This window comes from Prionailurus bengalensis, chromosome D4 (assembly GCF_016509475.1).
Source record: "Prionailurus bengalensis isolate Pbe53 chromosome D4, Fcat_Pben_1.1_paternal_pri, whole genome shotgun sequence".
Taxonomy (NCBI): Eukaryota; Metazoa; Chordata; class Mammalia; order Carnivora; family Felidae; genus Prionailurus; species Prionailurus bengalensis.
In genome coordinates this window covers 92,898,480-92,921,414 of record NC_057359.1, presented here as the reverse complement: position 1 = coordinate 92,921,414, position 22,935 = coordinate 92,898,480, and the positions used below count along the sequence as shown (strand labels likewise).

The following is a 22,935-nucleotide window of genomic DNA, read 5'->3' as shown; positions in this document are numbered from 1 at the left end:
AGCTGAAAACACTCACAGCCTCCTGGGCTGCTCTGTGGACCTGTAACCCCCGGGAGTGCCCCAAGCAAAGTGGGGGGGCGGTCTCCTGACCCCGAGCTTTAAGGTGCCGCCCCGGGGAGGGGCTTTCTGAACAGGTGCCCGGCTCCATTAAAATACAGAATAGTGAAAACCAAACAAAAACAGGAGGGAGAAAAACAGAAAAGCAGTTGGCTGGACACAGAGAAACTGGGACCCTCCTCCGTCGCTGGTGGGGATACAAAACGAGGCAGCCGGTGTGGGAAGCCATCTGGCGGTTTCTCGAAAAGTTAAACACCGAGTTTTCAAATAAAGTTGCCTGGCAATTCCACTCCCAGGTGGGTAACAAGGGACACGAAATAGGCCTTCGGTGAATTCATCCACAGCGGCACTAACCACAGCAGCCTGGGGGGCGGGGTGGGGGGGGGGGAAACAGTCCAAACGTCCACCAACTGACCAACGGATAAACCATCTGTGGCCGTCAGGCCACGGAACGGGGTTTGGCCATAACGACGGAACGAAACCCTAATGCGCGCGACAACACGGACGCGCCCAGGAAACACGCTCCAAGAGAGAAGTGGCCTCCCGGCGGCCACGCCCTGCCAGACTCCAGTGTCGTGAATCTGTAGGGGGGGAGCAGCCTGGGGCGGCGGGGGGCCGCAGGGAGGCCCTGGAGCCATGCCGACGGGTACGGGGTTCCCTTTCGGGGTGAGGCGATGTTGTGTGTGCGGAGAGAGGTGGTGGTCAAACGACACTGGGGAGGTGCCCAATGCCCCCCCCCCCCCCCCCCCCGCCATCGTGTGCCCTCAATGGCTCACTTAAGGGGCTGTGGAACCCGGGACAGCCCTGTTCACCAGCTCTGGGCAGAGGAAGCCGCCTCAGCCTGGAGGAGCGCCCCCCCCCCCCCGAGGAACTGCAGCCCCCACCTGCCTACCCACCTGCCCGGGGCCTCCTGGTCCCCCAGCACCATGCCGGAGGTCACCTTGCTCCACTCCAGCACAGGCGGCCCCAGGCTCCCAGAGGCTTCCAGGCCCTAAAGCAGAGGAGAACACGGTCAGAGCCCGCCTCGGACAAAAGACCCTGAGACCTTGTCCCTTAGTCCCAGAGCTAAGGGTCTCAGGCTGGAGCCCTCAGGGGGCCCCCTCTCTAGGGGCTGGGACAGAGGCAGTGGGGTCCCTCCAGAGCCCCACCATACCCAGGGAGGCAGGCACTTGGGGACGTCAGAAACTCAGCACCGCGTCCTCACGGGCACGCTGCGCGTACCTTGGACTGTGCACAATGCGGAAAAAAGGTCACGATGCCGGGGGTCGTGTGGGACACCACAGGGACGGCTTTGCCGAGGACGGCCTCCCTCTGCTTCCTGTACACATCCTGCAGCCTCTGGTTTTTCAGCTCGAGCGCCCGCAGGGCCGAGGCCTTCTCCTCCAGGGCCTGTCGCCTCCGGGCCAGCGCCTTCTGGCGCATGAACTCCCGCAGGGACTCAGAGCTGTAGGGGTGACCCAGGACCCCCCGGGGCTTCGGGCAGGGTGGCGGCACCCTCACCTCGTTCTCCTTCCCAGGGGCGTTCCTGGGGGCCCCGGGGGCCGGCCTCATCCAGGCTCGCTTTGGCTCCGAGGGAGGCGGGAGCGAGCCTCGGCCCCTGCATGGGGTGCCCTTGCTGCGCAGGAAGGAGGCGCTCCACGGCCGCTGGGCCGCTGGGCTCCACGGGCTTTGGGCAGAGCTCTCCCAGTCTTCATGAGCAGCCCAGGTCCTCTGGGGCTGGGAGGGCTGCCCGGCCGAGGCGCTCCAGGGCCGCTGAGGGAAGGAGGTCAGCCTTTCAGGGGGGCTCCCAGGCCTCTGGAAAGAGGGGCTCCATCCTTGGGCCGCCCGGGTCATCTGGGGACAGGACTCCCACCCAGCCAAGGTGCTCCAGCGATGCCCCGTAGGGAAGCTGCCAGCCCTCTCTAAGGCCCGAGGACTCTTCGAGAAGGAGCCCCGGACATCTGGGGTGCTCCAGGGGCCCTGCTGCCTCCTCTCTGCCAGGTTCTGCAGCCACAACTTTGACCGCCCCAGCTCTGGCCCTCCCCTGGGGCGGTGGCTCCGGGCCAACTCCAGCCCGGCCTGGATTTGCTGGCGGAGGTCTCTAAGCACAGCCATGGCATTCTGGATGGTCACAGGCTGCTCGCAGGAGGACAGGTTGGGCGTATTGGCGGACACCTGCAGGCCGCCGCGGACAGAGGCTGGACTGGGCATCCGGGGACGGGCAGGGGAGCTCTTAGCAGCTCCAACTTTCTTGCTGTCTCCTGCAAACACAGGTGGTCACGGGTGTCAGGGGCTGCAGGGCCCCGGGGGGAGCAGAGCCAGCTCCCCTCCCTCCCCCCAGAAGCACCCTTGGCCCTGCTCCCAGCCCCTCCTGGCCCCTGCACACAGCATGGGTTTGCAAAAGCCCTCCAGGTGCACATGCCACATCCTGGTGACTCGAGGCTGTGCCCGGGCACGTTCACCCCAGACATGGTGAACACAGCGTGATGGGGGTGACGTGTGTCTGCCGGAGGAGCCCCTGACCCTCCCACCCTGCCTTCCCTCAGTCGGGAAAGCCTAGCCTCCTGGGAGCCTGAAAGGTGTCTCTCGGGGACAGAAATCCTTTCCTTAGGCTTTCAAACGTAACGGTTTCCCCCAAGTCCTGTCTGATGGCAGGTTTGGAGGGCATCCGACAGGCCACTGGGGAGAGGCCTGCTCCTGTACCTGATGTCCCTCCTTCGCCCTCTGCGCCCACCGCCCAGAGGCTACAGCGCAGCAGGAGGAACCAGAGGTGAGGCACCAGGTACCTAATTCCATGGCGGGGGCCTGGTCTCTCGAGGGAGCCTCCCTCTGGAGCCTGGGGAGGGCCGGAGGGGGCCCAAGCAGGGCCCTCGCCAGGGCTGGTCCTTTCCTCCAGGCGTAAACACCGACCAACTCAGAATCTTAAACAGAGAAAACGCACACACAGCCGAGCAGCCGGGGCCTTCCCAACGCCGGCCCAGACGGGGAGGTTGCTGGCCCCGGGCAGTCCCCTGGGACCAATTCACATGCCCCCAGAGGAGCTGGGGTGAGCCTCAGCCACCAGGCAGCAAGAGGCAGGGCTGAGTCCCAGGATGACTTTGGACGGTGACCTGACTTCTCTGACCCTCGGTTAAGGGGACAATAAAAGCTGCTCCCCGCGGGAGCAACACAGGCCCAGGTGCGTGGCACGTGCTCGTAGTGACAAGGACGGTAACAACGAAGAGCCGTCAGCACAGGCAGGGCCAGTGGGAGGCTACGGCCACAGTTGACCACTCGCACCGGGCTGCAACAAGTTATTTGCTTTTAAGCCGGTGTGGCTCCGCAGCAAAGGGGCTGGGCACCAACAAGGATGCCCAGGCCAGCACGACGAGGGGTCCCGGAGAGCACGGACAAACACCCACCGCGTCCCAAACGCAAACGAGGTTTTGTTAACAAATGTTGTCACCTGAGGAACGTCATTTATCAAAGTTCTTCATAATCCCGGAATACGCTCACCAAATGCCAATGCCAGCCCCACCATCGTTACAAACCCATCCACAAGGGCCGTGGCGGAGGCCAGTTTTTGCCAAGCAAGGGTGACTTAGAGCAGAGACCATCAGGAGAGGTGACCCCCGGGGCAGGCAACCAACAGGGTCAGGCCCCTCCCCAACACACGCTTAAGGATCGCCGGCCCAAGGCCCAGACCCAGAGAGAGAGGCAAGCCTGAACGGGCCGCTGCAGGAAGGGGAAAAGGCCACGCCAAGCCACGCCCTCCCTAGGCCACGCCCCGAAAGCTTGCCTTCTGTAAAGCCACGCCCCTTCAGGACCCGAAGCCAAGGCCACGCCTTCCACAAACCACACCCCTCCAGGTAGGGCCCCTGAGGTCACGCCCCCACAAACCACACCCCTCCGGGAAGGGCCCCTGAGGCCACGCCCCCCACGCCAGGGCCCGGGAACACCGGAGGTTAAAGCGTGGTCTGGGGAATCCCAGACCGGGTTTAAATTCTGGCTCTGCTGATTACTAGCTATGGGCTTCGGGCGAGTGACTCTCCTCGGTTTCCCCACAAGACCACAGGCATGAAACGGGGTGGGCCAGGAAGGGACAGGGTTCCGCTGGCAGAGACAAAGGCCAGGGCTGAGGCCGGCACTGCCCAGCTGGCCGCACCTGGGTGTTGGATGGTACCGGGGGGGGGGGGGGGGGGGCTCCCCAGCAAGGCTCCTGCGTCCTGGCCCCTGTCGCTGCTGACCTGCACAAAGTCATCGCTCCTCCCTGCCACCGTGCAGGCCCTGCTCTGGACGAGGGGGCTGCCCGCTGGCCGGGACCCTCCCCACAGGCCCCTCCATCACTGGCCGCTCATCCCCCATTAGCCCGCCAGAGGGGTCCGGGTCAATAAATGGGTCCTGATGGGCACATTTTTTCTTCCGCCGAGCAGTTTAATGGCAATTAATTTTTTTACGAGAGGATTTTTAATCTGTGGAAATGGATGAAGTCCCCAAGTGCCCTGTCAAAGTTCCAGGGCCGACTTAATCTATGATAAAAAATGCAAAGTGAGGCGGTATAATCTGAAATTAAATATAGGGCTTCATTTTCCTTCAGCCCGGATGGATGAATATTTTATAACTATTGTGATTTAATTTTTTGTTAACTACAGCAAATTTCTAATTCATCCAATTCCCAAGTCCTGCGGCTCTGACCTCTGAACCCAAGCTCATCTCTCCTTAGCCCAGCTGTGACTTGGTCACTGACAGAAACTAATGGTCAGCTCCGTCAGGGTGACACGGTGGTTACGATGATGGATGCGGCCAGTGGCATGCCCTTTGACCCAGTGTCAGACAGAAAGCAGGTCATTTTTCAAGCGAGCCATTAAAATAAGACAAACCAAAAAGCTGAGGGGGGGGGGGGAGACAACGATGCAGAAAACTATTGTATTTTGTGCCTTTTCAGTGAGCCTTCCGGAACCTTCTCTGTGGCTCCCAACATCCCTCACTGTCAGGTTCGAGTGGAGGTTTTCCCTGCTGTCTGGTCACCTCTTACCCTGCTGAATAGACGTGTCTGCCCCCATGGCTGCCCGCCTCCCTCGAGGGTCCCTGAAGCCAATGGCGGAGGAGGGACATGTTCATTCGTCCGGCGGCAACCCGTGCTCTCCCAGAGTGGAGGCGGCAGGTCTGATGGCGCGGAGCAGAAAGATGGCCAGAGCACCCGCCCCTGGCTCTCTCAGGTGAGGAGCACAGGGCTGGAGCCAGCACACCAGTGCAGCCCTGGGCAGGCTGTTGAACCTCGCCGAGCCTCAGTGTCCCCATCTACAGAACGGGAGCAAGCCCGTCTACCCCAGGGGAGTGCTGTGGGGGTCCCTGAGCGGATGACCAGAGAGCACGAGGCACACAGAGCCAGCGCTGACCGCCAGGAACAGTCAAGCCCCAGGGGAACACCGCCTCCCTCGTCCCACACACACCAAAGTGGCCCTTCTGGGGCTGGCAGATCCACCACGAGGGCAGGGGCACAAACCGACCCAGCCCGGGCAGCTGGGTCCCTGCTGGATGTCACCACCCCAAACCCCCACCTCTGGGGGCCCTGGGGTGTGACCTCAGGCCTGCCACCATCACCAGCTTTTCCTCGGACTCTCCTGGGATGTGATCGGCCGAAGCGCACCCCTGCCTGATGGCCCCAAGTCCCCAAAGGGCTGGGAGACAGTGGGCACTATCTAAGGCCTTTCCTATCACCGAGTGCTCTGGGGGAAGGCAGGTGTTCCGGGCTTGCTGTCTGGATTCCAATCCCAGGGCAGGTGCCTAGGGAGACCTCTCCCTCCAGCAGCCCCCGCCGCTCACGAGTGATGCCTCGGAGCACAGACTGAATGCACGTTCAGTCGCGGAGAGCGGCTCCGTGTCCCTACAGACTCTCTTGGTCTAGGGATGCTGGCAGGACAGCCCACGGCAAGGGGGGTTGTAGACTCGCGCTTCCTCACGGCGCATGACCCCTGTGCCGGCGGGGACCACGCGGCGCCCCGGTGACGCCCAGGCAGGGTCTACACTCACCCGAGATGCGGACGCCAGTGCCGCCCCTCCTTCACGCGTGGCAGACCCTCCACTCGAGCTCGGCCCCTGCCCGTCCCAGGCCCCCGTGCACGCAGCGCCCCAGGCCCCCGGGACGCCCGTCCATCCGCAGCACCGGAACCAGAAGCCGCGTGCCCACCTAGTGAGCCGGGTCACAGACTTTTACCCCAGGCCTTGCCGGGGCCCCAAACGGGCAAACCTTACCTGTGTCTTTGGCGTCTCTTCTAGAGGTGGGCGACTGGGGGGCTCTCTCCCTCGTGCAAGGACGGCTTTTCATTCTTTTGGTTTTCTCCCGTGGAGCTTCAGGGAGAGGAGAGGAGGAGGGAAGGCGGGGAGGGTAAGCAGTGACGGCCACACGGCCGGCCACGCTGGCGGCCCCCTGCCCCTACAGAGCCACGCGCCCGTCCTGCCTGCTCCCGGGGACTGTGCCGGCGCGGGCAGCTGAGTGCGGGGCCAGAGGGGCACACGTGGCCGTCCGCCTCTTGGTGGTCTGCACAGGCCCCCCCTTCACGCCCCGACTGGTCACGAATGCCCAGGTGCCCGGGGCCGCGAGCCACCGAGGACAGGAACGGCCTCCCGTCTGAGTGGCCCGCAACCATCTCGGTCTGCCGTGTGGCCCTCGTGTTTGTTGACTGAATAGACGGCCGAGTGGGCCGCCGCGGAGAGGCGGCCCAGCAGGGGGACGTGGGGGGAGGGGCTCCGCGTGGTGGGGTCCACCCTGGCGGGACGTGTGAAGACACGGAGACGGCGGGGGGTGGAGGTTGTCCAAGTCCCCGGGCAAGCACAGCGGCCAGCAGGAGTGGGCCAGCTTCCTGAGGGCCAGTGGGGCCCCCTCTCCCCGTGCTGTCTGGCCTCGCTCGTCCCTGTTCACCGCTGGGGCGGGGGCCGTGTCCGGGAAGCACCGAGAAGCCAATCAGCCAGCGATGTGTGAGCAGGGCCGGGGGCGCTCGGGGAAAGGCTGGCCCGAAGGACTCTCCAGGCCTCTCCGGCGCCTCTGTCCTCGGTGCCCGCAACCCGCTGGCAGGAGGGACCTCCAGCACCCAGGCCTGTACAAAAGCACAATTCTACAGGATCCACTCACAGGAGGCCCTGGAGGAGTCGGAGCCACGGACACGGAGAGCGGGGGGGTGGGGCTGGGGGAGGGGAGGGTCCACGTGTAACGGGACCGAGGCCAGTCTGGGAAGACGAACACGTTCTCGGGACGGATGGGGGGGGACGGCTGCACGACAGTGTGAGTGCGCCTGACGCCCCCGAACTGCGTCCTTGAAAGTGGTTACGACGGTAAATCTTGTGTTGTGTGTATCTCACCACAATTAAAAAAGAAAAAAGGAAAAGACCTCGGCCCTGCCCCACACCTACTTCCGGAGGGTTCTAAAGCTGGGAGGGGGAGACGTGACTGTCAAGGACTGGTGACCGATGACACCAGGTGCTGAGTGACCAATGGCCAAGTCCCGTCCGTGCCTGAGGGGCCCCAGTGGCCTCTGTGGGACGGGAGCGGACGGGAGGGCTGAGGCCGTAGGGGTCCCGTGGGTGGAGGAGGGGAAAGGCAGGGTGATCGCTGTGAGCCACGGCCCGCCTGGGCGTCCGGCTACGGGGAGTTGTCGCAGCCCCCCGCCACGTTAGCCAGAGCTGGGCCCGGCCCCCTTGGCTTTGATCAGCAGGCACCTTGGACCCCACCGGCATCTGTACTCGGCTCACACATCCAGCTGGGGCAGGACACACACCCAAAAACGCCCCTGTGACAGCTGCCCCGGGGGTCCCAAATCCCATGCTGACCAGCCTCTTGCCCACCCTCGGTGCCACTATTGCCCCGTGGAAAACCCATCCTGTTCCCCTGCACCGAGGACCCCAGAAGCCTCGGGCGTCCCAGGGCAGCCTGATTTCTGCTCCCGAGGCCCTCCCCCTCCCCCACTCCAGGCCCCCCCCCCCCAAATCTTGCTGGAGTGAGGCTGTCTCTGCACGTGAGGGACGCCCTCCTCCCCCTCGCCACCTGCGAACGGTGCCAGCCTGGACTCCTTCCCCGAGGGGGGCGCCGAGGTTCGGAAGTCCTACCCCCACGGAATGGCGGGCTGGGTCCAGACCCCTGCTCGGCCCTTTCATAAAGGGCTGGGACCCTCTCTAGTGTCCCCGTCTGAGTGTGATCAAATACAGCCGATCGCCTAGTGAGAGAGAAGCTGTATGGTCCAGAACCGTGTGGCCCCGACCACCGCCTGGGTGTCCAAACGGGCTCACCTGAGGCCTGGCGCTGGGGGACCCTGGAGGGCTCTCGCCCCCGGCCCGGGATGGCCTTGTCTTCCGCTCCACACGGAGCCTCGCTCGGGGTGCCTAAGCCTGGAGAAGATGAGAGGGAGCATCGTGAGACAGGTTCGCAAAGTTCCAGGAAAAGGTCCCCATCCGGCAGCCGCTCAAAAGGCTTCAAACGCAGCACCTTTGATGGTGGCCCCAGGCCCAAGTCCGTCCCACGGGGCCGGATCGGGGTGTGCCAGCCTTCCGGCCTTCCTGCGGGGATCTGGCTTGGAGACTCTGTAGAGGCGCGAGGCGCTGGAGGGCGTCGAGGTGCCCAGAGAGGCACAGCTGGCCTGCCACTGTGCCTGGGCCCGGATCTTGTCCCTAAGCCGTTCCAGTCGTGGGTTGCTCTCTCTCAGCTGCCGCCAGGGCCCCTGCACCTGGGGGGGCCGCTCCTTCCAGGGCCCGGGAAGAGATGTGCAGGACTCGTGGCCCCCGGAGGATCCGGAAAGGCGGCCTGATGACACCGAGCTGTCCCCATCCCTGGCCTCCTCGCTTTCGGACCACCCCAGGAGGCTGCAGGCCTTCCTCTGGGGGCCTGGCTGCTCGGTGAAGTCAGACCAGGCCACGTGGGGAGCTCCCCGCAGGTCACTTGGCTGCCGGGAGGGCCTGGCCCACCTCAGGGCAGCCATGGCATCATCATCAGCCGCAGATGGACGGAGCCCAGAGTCCCTGGGGAGAGAGAAGCAGACTGGCCGGTCAGGAGTGGGGACCCGGCCATGCCGAGCAGAAGAACATCTCACATGGCACACACCCCCCCCCCCGCCCCAGCCCAGCCCTCCTGCTCCCTTGTTCTCCTGTCTCAGAAGGCCCACTGCCAGGGCAGTTGCAGGGGACCTGTGAAACGCCCCATGCACGGCACTGCTGTGACGTCCCCTCGGACGGCCACCTGGAGCCTTTGAGGCAGGCACCACGATCAGCCCCATTTGCAGATGGGGAAACTGAGGCCCTGGGGAAGGTACCACGATCGGTCCAATTTGCAGATGGGGAAACTGAGGCTCTGGAGAAGGCATGCAGCAGAGACCCCCAAGTCCTCTGTCCTCATGCTGACCGGGCTGCCCTCCTGGGAAAGGAAGCCCTCACCTGGCCCAGGGGGCGGGCACAGACACTACCTGGGCTTGGCTCTAGCCTTCCTGGCGGCTGGCCTGCCCCGGGCCTCGAGGTTGTCTTTGGGGTGGGGCTGGGTCGTGTCTCCTTGGAGGATTGGCAGCATTCCCGGGACCGAGATCGACATGGCCCCAGGGCCGGGCCGAGGGCGGGATCTGGTGAGCCCCCTGGTCACCGCCTGCCCTGAGGTCACAGATGGTGCCTTCACAGGGCAGCCTGCTGGCCTGAGGCCCGACATCCATCCCGGCGCGGGCTGGGCCGGCCGGCCTTCTCCAGTCCCCTGGCCCACGATGGAGACCCTCAGGATACTTGTGGAAACTGGGCAGACATGGTGGGCTGCCGGGCCCTGGGCTGGAATGGCGGGGGGCGGGGGGCTTTCTAACGAGCTGCCTCTTAGCAGGGTGGGAGAGAATTCTGGGTGGCCTGTGACAGCATAATAACCCCACGTCACTCAGCGACAGGGCCGAGGCCTTCAGCTCCTGCTGGGGCGATGGGCAGGGCCCCACCCCCTTCCTCCCAGGGCACCGGAGCCAGTGGCTGCGCGGGTGGTGAGTGAACTGGCCGGGGCTGCGGTCGGGCTGGGCCAGAGTGGGGGCACAGGGAGGGGCTGGGGGCAGAGTGGGGTGGCCTCCGGGCTGATGCCGGGCTCAGGCTTCGATTCTGGGCAGGGTCAGCCTGGAAGACCCAGGGCGGGAGAGAGGAGCCGGCCCAGGACGTGTCCCCAGCGGCTGGACGAGAGGCTGTGTGCTCGGGCCCTGACGCCAACTCGGAAACACTGCCGAGGTCCCTGCCTTCCGCCTCTCGGGATTGGTCACGGGAAGTGGGCGCTGGCTTCTCGGCTCGCCCTGCCACAGGCTCGGGACACCCTTTTGCCCACAGGAGCAGCAGCTGAAGACGCCTGAGCCCCAGGAGCCCCGGGCCTGCTTCCTGGGCCCTGCACTCCCAGGGCTGCACCCCAGCCTGGCCCACCTGCATTGGGCGTCCTGTCACCTTGACGACCCCGGCCGGTGGAGTGGTGGAGAGGGTGTGGACTCTGCAGCCAGCTGGCTCTGAGCTGGGCATGTCCCCGAAGCAGAGCTCCTTCAAACCCCCGCTCCGCCCCCAGCCGGCTGAGTAACCTCGGGCGACCAGAGACCCCACCCTGCCCCTGCCCCCCGGGTATTGTGAGCAGCTGGTGAGTTCACTCCAGCAGGGGGCGCTGAGTGGGGCGGCCGGGTGGCTGAGCCGGTTACAAAGACTTCGTTTTCAGGACGCCCCGAGGAAGCAAAAGGCAGAATGGAGGGCCTCCTGCCTGTCCGGGGGAAGCAGAGAGGCCTGGACGCGGCTGCAGAGGGGCAGGGCGGCAGGGCACAGGGCGAGGTCCTGAGCCCAGCAGGGCCCTGTCGCGGTGGACATGCCCTCCCACCCCCATCCCACCAGCAGGGTGAGAGGACCCACCCCAGGGACGGGACCAGCCTGCACTGTGGGGTGCTGTCCCTTCTCTCCCGTCTGGCTTCTCCTGAGGTCGGGACGAGGGGCAGAAGGCACGCATCTCAGGGCACAGAGCCCGCGGGACCCCAGATCCAGCCTTTGGCCCTGGGGCCCTCGACCACACCTGGCGGCCTAGACCGAGGGCGTGCCTCCGCGTACCTGTGTGGCCAGGTCCCCCTGCCGGTGGCACCATGGCCACCCTCCCGCTCTGCCGCGTCCGCCTGGTGGGGAGTCCCGCCCTGCCTGGGCCTGCCTGCTTCCCGGTGAGGCCAGGCTACAGCGGGTCCCACCCCTGTGTTCCTTTACGATGTTTGCGAGGGGTCAGTGTCACAGAGGGCTGACCCAGGGTGGCACAGGGGAGCCTGGGGGGGGGGGGGGCGTCCTTCCAGGACAGCTTCAGGGCACGAGCGTGTTCCTGGGACGTGCTGGGGTACACTGGGCCTGCGGGCAGCTTCTGCTAAAACTGGGGGTGGCGGGACTGGGAACACTGTGGCTTCCCCAGGGTGTGACCACGGTGTCCCCACCACCACCCTTACAGGCTGCACAACCGAGGAGACTCCCAGAGACAGCTCAGCAGAACCCCCCGCAGCCCTGCCAACGGACCCCACCGACACTGCGGCCGTGTCCCCCGCCAGGCTCTCAGGCCCTCATCACTCTCCCCCAGCATCCCCCCAACTTTCTAGCCCTGATCCCTAAAGGGCAGAGGGAGGGGCTCTCTGAGCAGAAATAGGCCGTAAGCAGTTTCCCTCCTCAGGAAGCAGCTATTTCATAAATACGATGGCGGGGGTGGGGGGCGCCTGGGGAGCTCAGGGGGTTAAGTGTCCACCTCCTGTTTTCAGCTCAGGTCACGATCTCACAGGGTTCGAGCCCCACATCAGGCTCTGTGCTGACAACGCTGAGCCTGCTTGGGATCCTCTCTCTCCCTCTCTCTCTCTTGCCCTCCCCTCCTCTCAAAATAAATACACATAAATACATACATACATATGATGAAGCAGTCTGCTTCAACGCCCTAGAGTTGATAAAAGCGAAATCATGAAACGAATGTGTGTGCACGTGAAAATAACCAGCTTCGTCGTTGCTCTGTGAGCGGTGACAAGCCCAGAACTTCCTCCCCGGCCCCCGACCTGCGCCCCCCTCCGTGGGTGCTGCACCTCTCCACAGATCTGGTTCACCACCGGGGCTTCTAGCCCGGCTCCAAATCAGGGGACGTGCGAGCCCCCAGGGCCTCTCCCTGCCCAGAACCCTCCGTGGACCCTGGCACGCACTGCCCCGGCTCCCTCACACCTGCTGGGGTGACCACAAGCGGCCGGGGCCATGAGCAGCAGCGTGGGCCCCAGGTACCACAAGGCCACAGCAGAGACCACAGTCTTGGTGGGGGGCACACCCCACATGGATCAGGCCCCAGCCTCTCCCCTAACCCTGAGCCAAGATGTAGGCCCGGCTGGAGGTTGGCCCCCATTTGGGCCCCGAGGCGGCTCCTGTTGCCACATTCGCTCCCTCCCGACCACCCCTGCCTCCTCCCTGCTCACACCTACCAGTGCCACTCTCTCTGAGCGAGGTCCCCTCTGCCCTCCCCAAGGGGCTGGGGACCGCTCCGGGGGGGTGCAGGGGTGGCCTGTGTGCAAATGCTCGTGGCTGTGAGAGCCCCCAGTGTGGCGGGGCCTTGGGTGGAGCAGGTGTCCCGCTCCTTGCCGGGGCCGGGGGGCCCACCCACAGCACCCGCAGCCCACTGTCCACAGACCACGACACCGCTCTGGGCCAGGCCCCTGCTTCCACAGCCTGGCCGGGCTGCAGGGGTGAGGTGGGCGGCAGCTCGGCCCTGTCGGCCACGCTGTTCACGTCTCCCCAGCTCATCCCCAGGGAACCCAGCCCAAAGCACCCCGAGCGGGCTCGGGGACAGAGTCGGTGGACTGTGAAGGAGAAAGGCCCAGGCGCCCACGGTCCCTGGGCCCCAGGGTTTCAGACCACATTGGTCTCACCAGCAGCAGCAGCCGGCCCCGCCTGGACTCGGGCATCGGGCCCTCCAGCCACTGGCTCAGACCCGGCCCTGGGGCAGCACTGGTCCCGGCAGCGAACACACCCGAGCTGGCCCTGTCCCCCGATTAGAGTCCCCCGGCACACCAGGCCCTGCCCAGAAGCCACCAAGCAGGGGCCCAGAGAGGGTGGGTGCAGGGCCTTAGAGGTCCAGACAGAAGCGCTCCGGCGGCTGACCCGGGCTCGGGTCACATCTGGGGAAGTGATATGCAGGTAACAAGAGCGTCAGCTGCACAGGCACCCCCCCCAGCCCCGTGACCCCGGACCCCGACACACAGCACGCGTGCTCGCTGCCCGGGGCTGCAGAGAAGGCAGGCCGGCCTGGGCTGCCAACGGCTTTCTTGCGTGGGAGTCTGGCCAGGGCGGTGTCCCCCAGCCTCTCCATTCTCAGCCACCGCGTCTCTACCAGCCGCTCCCCAGAGGAGAGCGCCAGGCCCCAGGGTGGCAGACGACAGGGCCGAACAAGGTAACACAAGGCCAAGGTTGGAGGTCCGGAGGGGGGCGCCAGCGGGAAAGCGGGATGCAAGGGCCGATGGGTGAGGCGGGGCAGAGGGAAATTCGACACAGGGTCAAGGAGATAAAACCAAGGCGAGGCTGCCTCACCCTGCGACCTCTCCGACCTCTCGGCTGCATAGCCCAGAAGCCATTTAACCCACCCCCCAGGGGACCCTAGTGCCACCGCCCACTCACCAAGAGGGACTCACGGCCACACCCACAGAGAGGTCAGCAGGGACCTCCCCCCCCCCACCCCGCACCCCCACCCTCAGTCCTGGGCGGCCTCGTCCAAGGCCAAAGTCAGCCCGGCCAGCACCCAGCGCTCAGTACAGCGGCTCCTGAGCCGGCTCCCCTGGGGGCACCCTGCCAGCGGCCCGGCCCTGCCCCCAGTGCGTTCCCCAGGTGACCTGGGGCACCTCCCCACAACCCAAGAGCAAGGCGTTGTCACCCTGCCCACAGTCACACAACACAGAGCGGAGACCTGTCCTCCGGGCCACCCCCCGCAAACAGGGAGGGAGCTGGAACACCAGCGACCCCGGGGAAAGGAGCCCGTGGACACAGACACGCCCCCAGGGAGCGAGAGCCACCCTCGAACGGCTCCGAATGGTCAACTGGGGACCATGGCTTTTGGGGGCCTTCCAGCAGGACAGGACGGCCTGAGGGGCCCCCTTCGCCCGAGGAGTTAGCTGGACAGGATCCAGGCTGAGCTGGCCTCGTTGTCAGCTGGGCTTGCCGGATGGGACCAAATGCAGAACCGCCCGCCAGCCCCACTCAGGGGCTGGTGGCGTATTTATTCCCATTATACAGACGGGGAGACTGAGGGACAGTTCATTAGGTAAGAGTCTAGTGCTGGCCTCACAGCAGCACCTGAAGCCAGAGGCAGGGCTGCCCAGTGGGTAGGGCGGGTGGGCATCACGCTCCCAGGGGCAGCCTGGCTTTGCCCCTGAGGAGGCCCCAAGCCTTCAGAAGGAGCCCCCACGCCGGAAGACCCCTCCCCAGGAAAGCAGGACGGAAGGAAGGTGGCTCCCAGCACCCAGCCACGTCCACGCCAGGAGGAAAGGCTAACCCCTCCCCAACCTGCCTGTGCTCCCACCCGCGCCTCCCCCAAGTGCCCGGGGCAGGCCGGCTCGGCTCAGGCAGAGCCCCCCAGGGAACTCACCAGCTGTGGGAGGGCGCCAGGCAGCAGCCGTGGCTCAAAGGCCAGCCGCCTGCGGAGCCCAGGCACCGGGACACCGGCACCTGACGTTGCCGGAGAAACCCAAGCGTCCATCCAGGCAGGCTCCTCCTCCAGGCTGGCTTCCCGGAGCCCCGAGGGAACAGCGCCAGGCGCCAGGAGCCTCACCGGCACATCCAGCCCCCACGGGCAGGGGACACACACCTGGGGCGCTCCTACTGGGCCCCAGGCAGTGGGGGCAGCGCGGGAGGCAGGTCTGCACCGGCAGGGAGGCGGGCATCTCCAGTGCGGTCCACAGCTGCCCCCTCTCGACCCTCCACCCCTGCTTTCTCCCCGCCCCCCAGGGACCTCCAGCAGCCACCCGGGTCTCTGGAAGCACAGCCTGGCAGCAAGGAGCCAGGGAGCCGGAGGCCAACAGGGTCACCCCAGCCCTTCTGAAGCACGGTGTCGGGGGCGGGGATGGGGGGGGGGGACACCTGAGACAGTTCACAGCCTCGTCTAGAGAGCAGTTCTCAGGGCTTCCAGACAGTGGGAAGGTGCCGGTGGGCGGACATGGGGGGGTCCGGTTACCAAACGCAAAACCCACAAGGTCTCCCGCCTCCTTGGAGTCAGTGTGGCAGGCCCGGGCAAAGGAGGGCAGGGGCTCTTGAGGGGTCCGGGCAGCGCCTGGTCCCGCGTGTGGGTTCCCGGGGTCTCGGTCACTTGGCTAAGATCCGCACACTCACCCAAAGTCCATTTTCAACCCTAGGTCCTGGTCAGCGTGTGCTGCCCCCACCCCTGCCCAGCTCCAAACTCACACCTGCAGGGGTCTGGGGAGCCTAGGAGTCCTGGAGGCGGGCAGCTAAGGAGTTGAGGCAGCAGGGAGTGCCGTCTCCTTGTCACGGCCAGGGGAAACCCCCCCCACCGTGGAGGTCCTGGGGTGGGTCCCCCAAGTCTTCCTGTCCCTGCCACCACCCTACCCCCAGAAGGTAGGTCTTTCCCTCCCTCCCCCCCCAAAAAAAAACAAACTCTAATAAAAGTATCTTGCCAGGAGATTCCCCTTGGTGTTCAGGAAATTTGAATTTGGAGGCAGAGAAACTTGGAGCAGCCTGATCTCTTAAATACTCAGGGGTACGCCTGCCCCCCCCGGAAGGGGCATGGAGACAGCCGTCCCTCGGCCCCTGGGGAGCTGCTTGGCACTGTCCTAAGGGAGCCAGATGCCTGGCGAGGCCACCTTGGACCAGAGCTGGGCCTGCCAGGCCAGACCACGCGGGAGGCGTCTGCATCCCAGGGCCAGAGGGTCAAGAGGCGTATGACCCCGCAGTCGGCAGGCGTGATGCTGGCACTCGGCACACTGGCTGGGCTGCCTCAGCCACCACCGGCCCAGAGCCGTCTGGCACCGGAATTGGATGGGCTCAGGGCTGCGTCAGCTCTGGCCCACAGGTTGACTTTGCCCGTTGGCACCAGAGGCACAAGGGACGTCCACCCAGCCTGAGGTTTTGATGTTTTGTCACACAGCCCAAGCTGACTAAGACACAGACGTGCCTTTTGAAACATGTGTGCAGCTGGGCCCTGAGACCGATGCCTGGCCTGGCGCTGGGCACAGCGTGGCGGAACGGCCATCCTGAGCTGCGTGTGGCCGGGCCGCTCAGTCCCAAAGCCAAGTGTCCCCACCTGGCCCAGTAGGAGGGAAGGGGGAACACCCAGCACTGTGCACAGGCAGAATCGTGCTTGAGCAAGCGGTCGGGGCCCTGTGGCACCCTCCGCCGTTGCATGCACCCCTCAGCCTGGCCCTCCCCCACCGCCAGCCGCGGGGGTAGGGCGCGCCGAGCTTGGTGGCTGGGGGGGGGGGGCGGGCGCTGGGGGGCGAGCGGAAGCAGCTGCTGACTGAGGGCCACTCTCATTCCGGGGGGGACAGGGCCGAAAGGCGTCCCAGGGGAAGAAGAGCTTTGCACCGGGTTCCCCATTGTGTGGGGGGGGAATGGCCTGAGGGGTGGGGACAAGTGACCTCCTGGCTGGTTAGGAACCTAATACGCAAAGGAACGGACCGTGCAGGGAAGGAGGCCCGTGTGTGTGGGTGCAAACCGCGAAGCTCTCTCTCTCTCCCTCGCTTTCCTGCCCACCAGGAGCACCTGCCCAGAAGCAACCCCGAGCCGCTCAGGACCCAGCACCGCCCTGCCAGCTGGGGGCCCCCAGCCGCCTCAGTGCTGGCCTCGCAGCGGCGAAGACGGGGGGGCCGCGTGCGGGCCCGGCGGCGGCGTGAGCGCTTAGGGACCAAGGTCGGTCAAGCTGCCTCCAAATGCCCAGCCTGCCGGCATCAGAGGCGGCCCTGAGCTCGGACGGCCCGGCGGCTCCCCTGGGCCTCCCCCTCGTTCTGGAAGGGCCGCCGCTCCTCCTCAGGAGTGCATCCGGGGTGCAGCTGGCCTGTGCTGTCCGTGAGGCCTCGGCCGGCACCACCCCGGTTGTAGGAACGTCTGACCCTCCAGCACGGGACCCCCTACCCCACTGCATCCCCGCTTCGTCAGGGCAGGTGCAGAGGGGCAACGTCCACGGGCTGCCACCTGGCACAGCCGAGGAGGGCCTCGCCAGAAGCGTCACCCGGACAGCACCCCGCAAGAGGGTGCCTTGCCCAGGACCTCCTCGCGGGGCTGTGTCCCCCGCGGGAAGAGCACCGGGGCCTGGGGACCGAGGGGTGCGGCAAGGCGTCAGTCGGCCAGAGCCCCGCAGGGCGGCCCTGCTTCCTCCCCACCATCCGACGGCAGCTGCTCCTTGGGGCACATCGTGCGCCCCAGACTCCGCCTTGGCATCCGCTTCTGGAGAACCAGACCTATGACAAGTGGGGCCAAGAGCAACCTGGTGGCTCTGGGGGAGGGGTGAGCTGTGGACTCCAAACATGTAGGGCTGGTCAGACCCTGAGAAGACCCCTCCACTGTCCTGCTCTGGGGTGGAGGCGGGAGGAAGGGGGTCTGTAAGGACCCTCATTCCCTGGCTTTCTGCCTCTGCGGGGTGGGGAGCTCTCAGTCCGGACCTCCAGCTATGGGGGGGGTCACCTCCCGAGTTCAGCCCCTGTTCTCCATGGCACCTGAGGGCCGCCCCCCTCCCCCCCTTCCCTCCCCTCTCCTGTCCTCTTTGTCTTTATGAGCTCATAATTTAAAAAGCAAACGAAGAAACTCATTGCTGTCATTTTAATGGGGCTTCCGAGGGGATCAAAAGCAAATGCATGCGATGGGTTTGTCCCTGCGGGTCTTTCTAATTTCCCCGATCAGCCTGGCTCTGAGCTTCGATCAGTCCTGCAGGGAGAGGGAGGGGCCCCGGACGCCTGGGGTCCTGTGTCCCTCCTTCCTTCTGGCTGCTTCCCTTCCCGGGTCCCAGATGCTCAGGAAATGTCGGTGCTCCCATCCTGGAAGGTTTGCTGTTTGGAGAACCAGGGTGGCAGGATTCCAGGTGCTTTGCAGACGGGGGACTCCCCGGGGCCCGGCCCAGACTGCTGCCGCGCTGCCCTGAGTCTGCTGCCCCCTGCAGGTCAGTCATTGCCCCGGGGTTGATTCGGGCCACAGAGGCGGGGTGGGGCCCACACCAAGGGGAGTCTCCCACAGACCTGACCAGACGATTTGGGAGTTAGGGACCGACCCACTGGGAAGAATCAAGCCGTGAAGACAGCCCCACCCTGAGGCCACAGAGGGCTGGGAGAGGAGGCTGCCTGGCTGAGTTTCCCCTAAGAGCAGAGCAGGGGCCCCCTGAGGAGGATGCGGGGTTTCCATGGCAACCGCGAGTGCCCCAGAAAAGATGGGCAGAGACTCTGGGAACGGACCCCATGCGGGGACCGACCGGCAGGAGGGTGGCCCCCTCTCCTGCTCTCCCTGGCTTTCCGCGCCTGTCGCTGGACAGGTGACGGGCATTGCCCAGGAGGCCCACGGAGGCGGGCAGCCCGCAGCAAGCCCAGGTACCGTCTTGCCGGCCCGGGTGAGGGCTCTTTGTGCTTCCTGAGGTCGCCCGTGGGGGGGCCCCAGGTCCCGCTGTGCCCTGGAGAGCTGGCTGCCTCTTGCTCTGCCCCGAGTCCCGTGCCCAACACGGGTTCCCGCCACTGCTTCCTCGCGCCGGGTAAACCTGGCGGGGCAACCCCGCCCGCTGTCCCCCCTGAACCCGCATCCTCACCGCGAGGTGGCCACGGGTCCCCCAAGCACCCCTCCATTCTCCCCCCGCCAACCGTGCCACCGTGCACCCCTGCTGCCCCAGCCCTGGGCCTCTCCGGCTGGCCTGGCTGCCCACAGCGGAGGTGGGGGTGTCCTTCTTCCTGGACACCTGGCAGGACGCAGGGCCTTCAGAGAGTCTGGCCTCCACAGAGAGGCAGGTGCGAGTGTGTGCGGGGGGCTCCCGCAGGAGAGTGGGTCCGTGGGGCCAGGCTTCGTCCTGGCTCTGTGACCACACCCCAGGCGCGGCAGGAGGCACTTAGGCCGTGAGACCCAGCACCCGGGGGGGGCCAAAGCCCTGGGGGATGGGGAAGGGGAAGGAGGCGGGTACCAAGGGTGGGGGCCCCTCCTGTAAGCCCTGGCCCTGGGGGTTCCTCCCTTCCCACCAAGTTTCCAGGTCCCCAGCTAGCCGGCCAGCCCGGCGGCCTCAGAGGCACCCGTGCTCCTGTCAAATGGAGGCAGGCAAACCCCGACTCGTTGGCCCCGCGCACGAGGTCTGTGCCTGAGGAGGTCCCCGCATCCGCCCACGCCTCTGGGCCAGCAGCCTGAGGGGCTCAGCCCGGGGAGGCTGGAGGAGGTCAGCCCAGGAGCAAGTTTCATGGCGACAGCTGTCCCTTGCACGGTGGACCACATGTTCTAGGCCCATGCCAGGGGCTTCACTGGCAGGACTTTATTTCCCAGGCTTCCGTCTGACAGAGGAGAGAGGCCCAAGGTAGGGCCCCTGCTCTAGCAGCCACATCTGCATGGACCTGCAGTGTCCCAAGCTCCACGCTGTCCCTACGTTCTAGACAGAGTCCCCACGGAGAGAGAGGTTTCCTCATGGACCTGTGAGTGGCTGTGTGGTGACCCCGCTCCCTGAGCTGCCGGGAGGGCGGCTGCTCCCTGAGCCCTGGGGGCACAGGCTCTGGTGCCTTTCGCCGGACAGCGCACAGCCAGGAAAGGAGGGGGCAGCGGAGGGTCCCCCAGCGAGAGTCTGGATGCAGGCCACATAGCCCCGCCCCCAGTGGTGCCTGTGAGCCCGGGTCGTGCTCACGATATAACATGACGTGACAACGAGGCCTCAAAGCTCTGCGCGTTCTATGACCCAAGTCATGTAGCAACCATCGTAAGTAAATACTGGGACGTGGGCCTAGTGGGGTGAATGGAGTCCCCGGAAGACGTCCACCTAGAGTAAATAGGAGTAAATGTGCTTCTGTTTGGGAGGGAAGGTCTATGCAGATGTCATTAAGCATCTCAGGATGAGACCGTCCTGGACTAGGCAGGCCCTGCATCCCATGGCCAGTCCTCCCAGAGGAGAAGGGCGGGGGGCCTGTGGAGGACGGAGCAGAGGTGGAGGGAGGCAGTCACCAGCCAAGGGGCGCCTGGAGCCCCAGGAGCTGAGAGGCAGGGACGACCCTCCCTGGGAGCCTCTGGAGGGAGCGGCCCCAGGGGATGGACACAGAGGACACACCATCTCAGTGGTCTCTGACGAGTGCCTCATTCACCGCTCCGCACCCCAAGGGTCAGGGAGCTTGGCCAAGGCCAGCCGGTGGGAGGGGGGAGTGGATGTAACATAGGCAAGTGCCTTCTGTCCCCAGCGGCTCTCCTGGAGTGGGGAGCTGTGGGCAGAGAGCCCCTGAAAGGGGAAAATCCACTGTCTTGTTTGCCTGGGGGGGCTTCCTCGGATTTATTTGCTCCCCTAATTCTGTCTGGCTTAGGCTCACGTGAAGACTCCCCCTCCCACCACACGGCACCGTGGGAACCCAGAGCCCCCAGACTCTCCATCTCTCTGCCTCTGTCTCTGTGTCTCTCTACCTGTCTCCGGCTCTCAGTGTCACCCATCTGCCAGGCCTGGGGGGCTTAGACAGGCAGGGGACAGGGGGTTCAGTCATACGAGCCATGGATGGGCTCCCACAGACCGACCTGCCACAGACAAGGGCGGGCGTGCCCGCTTCACGTGGCCCCGGGTGACAGAGCCCGCGGCTGCCAGCCAGGGCCCCAGGAATGCTACGTGGCCAGGTGTCGCTCGATGACACGGGTGGTGCATAGCCTCCCTCGCACCTCCAGCTATTTCCTGGGCGCCTGTCATCTCCCAGGGAGGCACTGGGCCCCGCGGGCGGCAGACCGTTTCCTTCCGGCTCCCTGTGGCACCTGCCTGGGGACCCGTTCGCCCACCCTGCAGGCCCCACTCTCCAGGGAGTTTTGAGGCCCTGAGGAGAGGAGATGTCTATGGGCGACCCCCGGGGTCCTCAGGGCAATGGGGTGGGGGGCACTTGCCCCACGACTTTGCAGGACAATAAGTTGTTCCTCAGGGTAATGACACTATTGGGAACGCGGTCAACCCGAGTGATCTTACATGACTATGTATGTGAGTGTGCGTGTGCCTCTCTCTCTCTCTCTCTCTCTCTCTCTTTTTCTCCCTCTCTACCTTTTCCTTCTTCAGTCTGGAATCCACGGTAGAGACTGGTCAGAAGCATTTAGGTCCCGGGTTGGGCTCAGCTCCTCTGTGTCCCCTCTGGGCCCCGCAGGAGCAAACTTGCTGTAGGCGGGGAGGCTGGGGGGCGGGGGCAGCGGGGTCTGGGAGGCCACGGACGAGGAGCTACCACGCCAGCAGCAGGGATGTCCCGATCTGCCCCTGGCCCCAGCAAACACCCCCGTGGGCCTCAGGCTGCACACCCCGCTGACGCCTGTGTGCCCATCCTTTGTCCCTGGGATGGCTCCAGGCAGCGGCCGCCTTCAGCCGGCCCGGCCTTCATCCAAGGCCCATCGCAGCCCTGAGAGTCCACCAGGCCTCCCCACCTCCAGGCGCTCAGAAACCGTCCACCGTCATCTCCCGCCAGGCCTGTCCAGGGGGCGGATCCGGGACGGGGAAGTCAGCTCCCCTGAAGCCCGGCCTGGGGACCGGCACCTCGCCTTTCTGCCCGCTCACTGGTAAGGCAGGCAGGACGCCAGGGAAAGCTGAGCGGTGAAGGGCAGGCGCGTGGCAGGCGCCTCGGGTGGAGGCGGCGCTGTTGGCTACTGGCGAGGGCAGGGCCCCGGGCGGGCGTGCGACACCAAATCCTGGGTGTGGGCTCTCGAGCAGGACCGGCCGGCGTCACTGCTCCTCTGCCCTCTGTATTCCGTCTGAGGATGTGTCCCGACCGGAAAGCGTTTTTCTCCCTCTAACGCTCCTTTGGGCACGAGACCCAAAGGGATGGGGGGGGGTGCCTACGGCCCCCCATGGGAGCACTCTGTCCCGCTGGTGCACCAGGCCTCGCCGAGTGGGGAGGTGGTTACAAGGCAGAACGTAACGAGGGGCTGCCCCCGGGGAGGCCGGGAAGAGGGAGGCAGAGCTGGGGACGGTGCGCAGAGGGGACTCGGGCAAGAGCGAGGCAGGTGTGCGGCCGGTGGTGAGGGACGGGTGGTGCCCTCCAGGAGCTCCTCCTGCCCAGACCCGTGGCCCAGGAGCCCCCTGCCCTCCGGGGACCAGTGATTCACTCATTCCCTGCAGGTGGGGGGCCACGTGGGCAACGCGTGTTGGGCCTGTCGCTTGGTGCCAGCCAGGACCCAGGACCGTCATCAGGGCACGATTGGACAGGCAGCGTGGTCCCAACGCTGGCGTTCCACAAGCTCCTGCTGTGCGCCGGGAATGGTGACCAGCACCGTCAGGACCCCATGACCCTTCGCGCCCCCTGCAGGACGGACCAGGGACCCCTATTCACGGGTGGCCGAACCGAGGCTCAGAGCGGGAGAGCACCTTGTGGCGGGTAACCCGGAGGCAGGGGCCTGGCCGGCTCACTGCACACAGCACCCCAGAGGGCTCCAGCTCCCCCGGCGAAGTTCTCATATAAAGCTGAGACTCTTCTAGCCCAGGGACCCTGGCTCCCCGGTCCCCCTGCTTCAAGGAAGGAAAACAAGATGCTTTCCCTGTGGTGACGCTACGTCGCTCCCCTGTTCCGCCATTCACATCAATATCCCTGTGAGGGCTTTCTCGGCACCGGGCCCCTGGCCGCAGCCCCCCGGGGACCATAGGGGCCAGCGGCAGTGGCCTCACGGGGATGTTGAGCTCAGGCCTGGCGGAGGTGGGGCCCAAGACGGCCCCTGCCCTTACAACGATGCCAGCTCAGGGGGCGCCCCAAGGAGGCGGGCCTGGAGGAGCGTGGTAGCCCCGCCCCC

At 65.6% G+C, this 22,935-nt stretch overlaps 1 protein-coding gene and 1 long non-coding RNA gene across 2 annotated transcripts in view; one reads left to right on the top strand and one right to left on the bottom strand.

Moving 5' to 3' along the window:
• Positions 1–9,850, bottom strand: part of CCDC187 (coiled-coil domain containing 187) — a 36,221-nt gene extending 26,371 nt beyond the window's left edge. Inside the window, exons 1-7 of the mRNA XM_043565321.1 lie at positions 9,465–9,850; positions 8,495–9,024; positions 8,299–8,397; positions 6,271–6,366; positions 2,823–2,957; positions 1,279–2,297; positions 954–1,048 (exon numbers count right to left, since the gene is read on the bottom strand). Coding sequence (XP_043421256.1) covers positions 954–1,048; positions 1,279–2,297; positions 2,823–2,957; positions 6,271–6,366; positions 8,299–8,397; positions 8,495–9,024; positions 9,465–9,697 — 2,207 coding nt within the window. The 5' untranslated portion in view covers positions 9,698–9,850. The remainder of the gene's footprint in view (positions 1–953; positions 1,049–1,278; positions 2,298–2,822; positions 2,958–6,270; positions 6,367–8,298; positions 8,398–8,494; positions 9,025–9,464) is intronic.
• Positions 9,851–9,922: 72 nt separating this feature from the next.
• Positions 9,923–11,718, top strand: LOC122474292. The gene is made up of 5 exons (XR_006294888.1): positions 9,923–10,007; positions 10,128–10,242; positions 10,339–10,633; positions 10,709–10,882; positions 11,468–11,718. It is a non-coding gene; the product is annotated as an uncharacterized LOC122474292 (long non-coding RNA).
• The last annotated feature ends 11,217 nt before the right edge of the window (positions 11,719–22,935 follow it).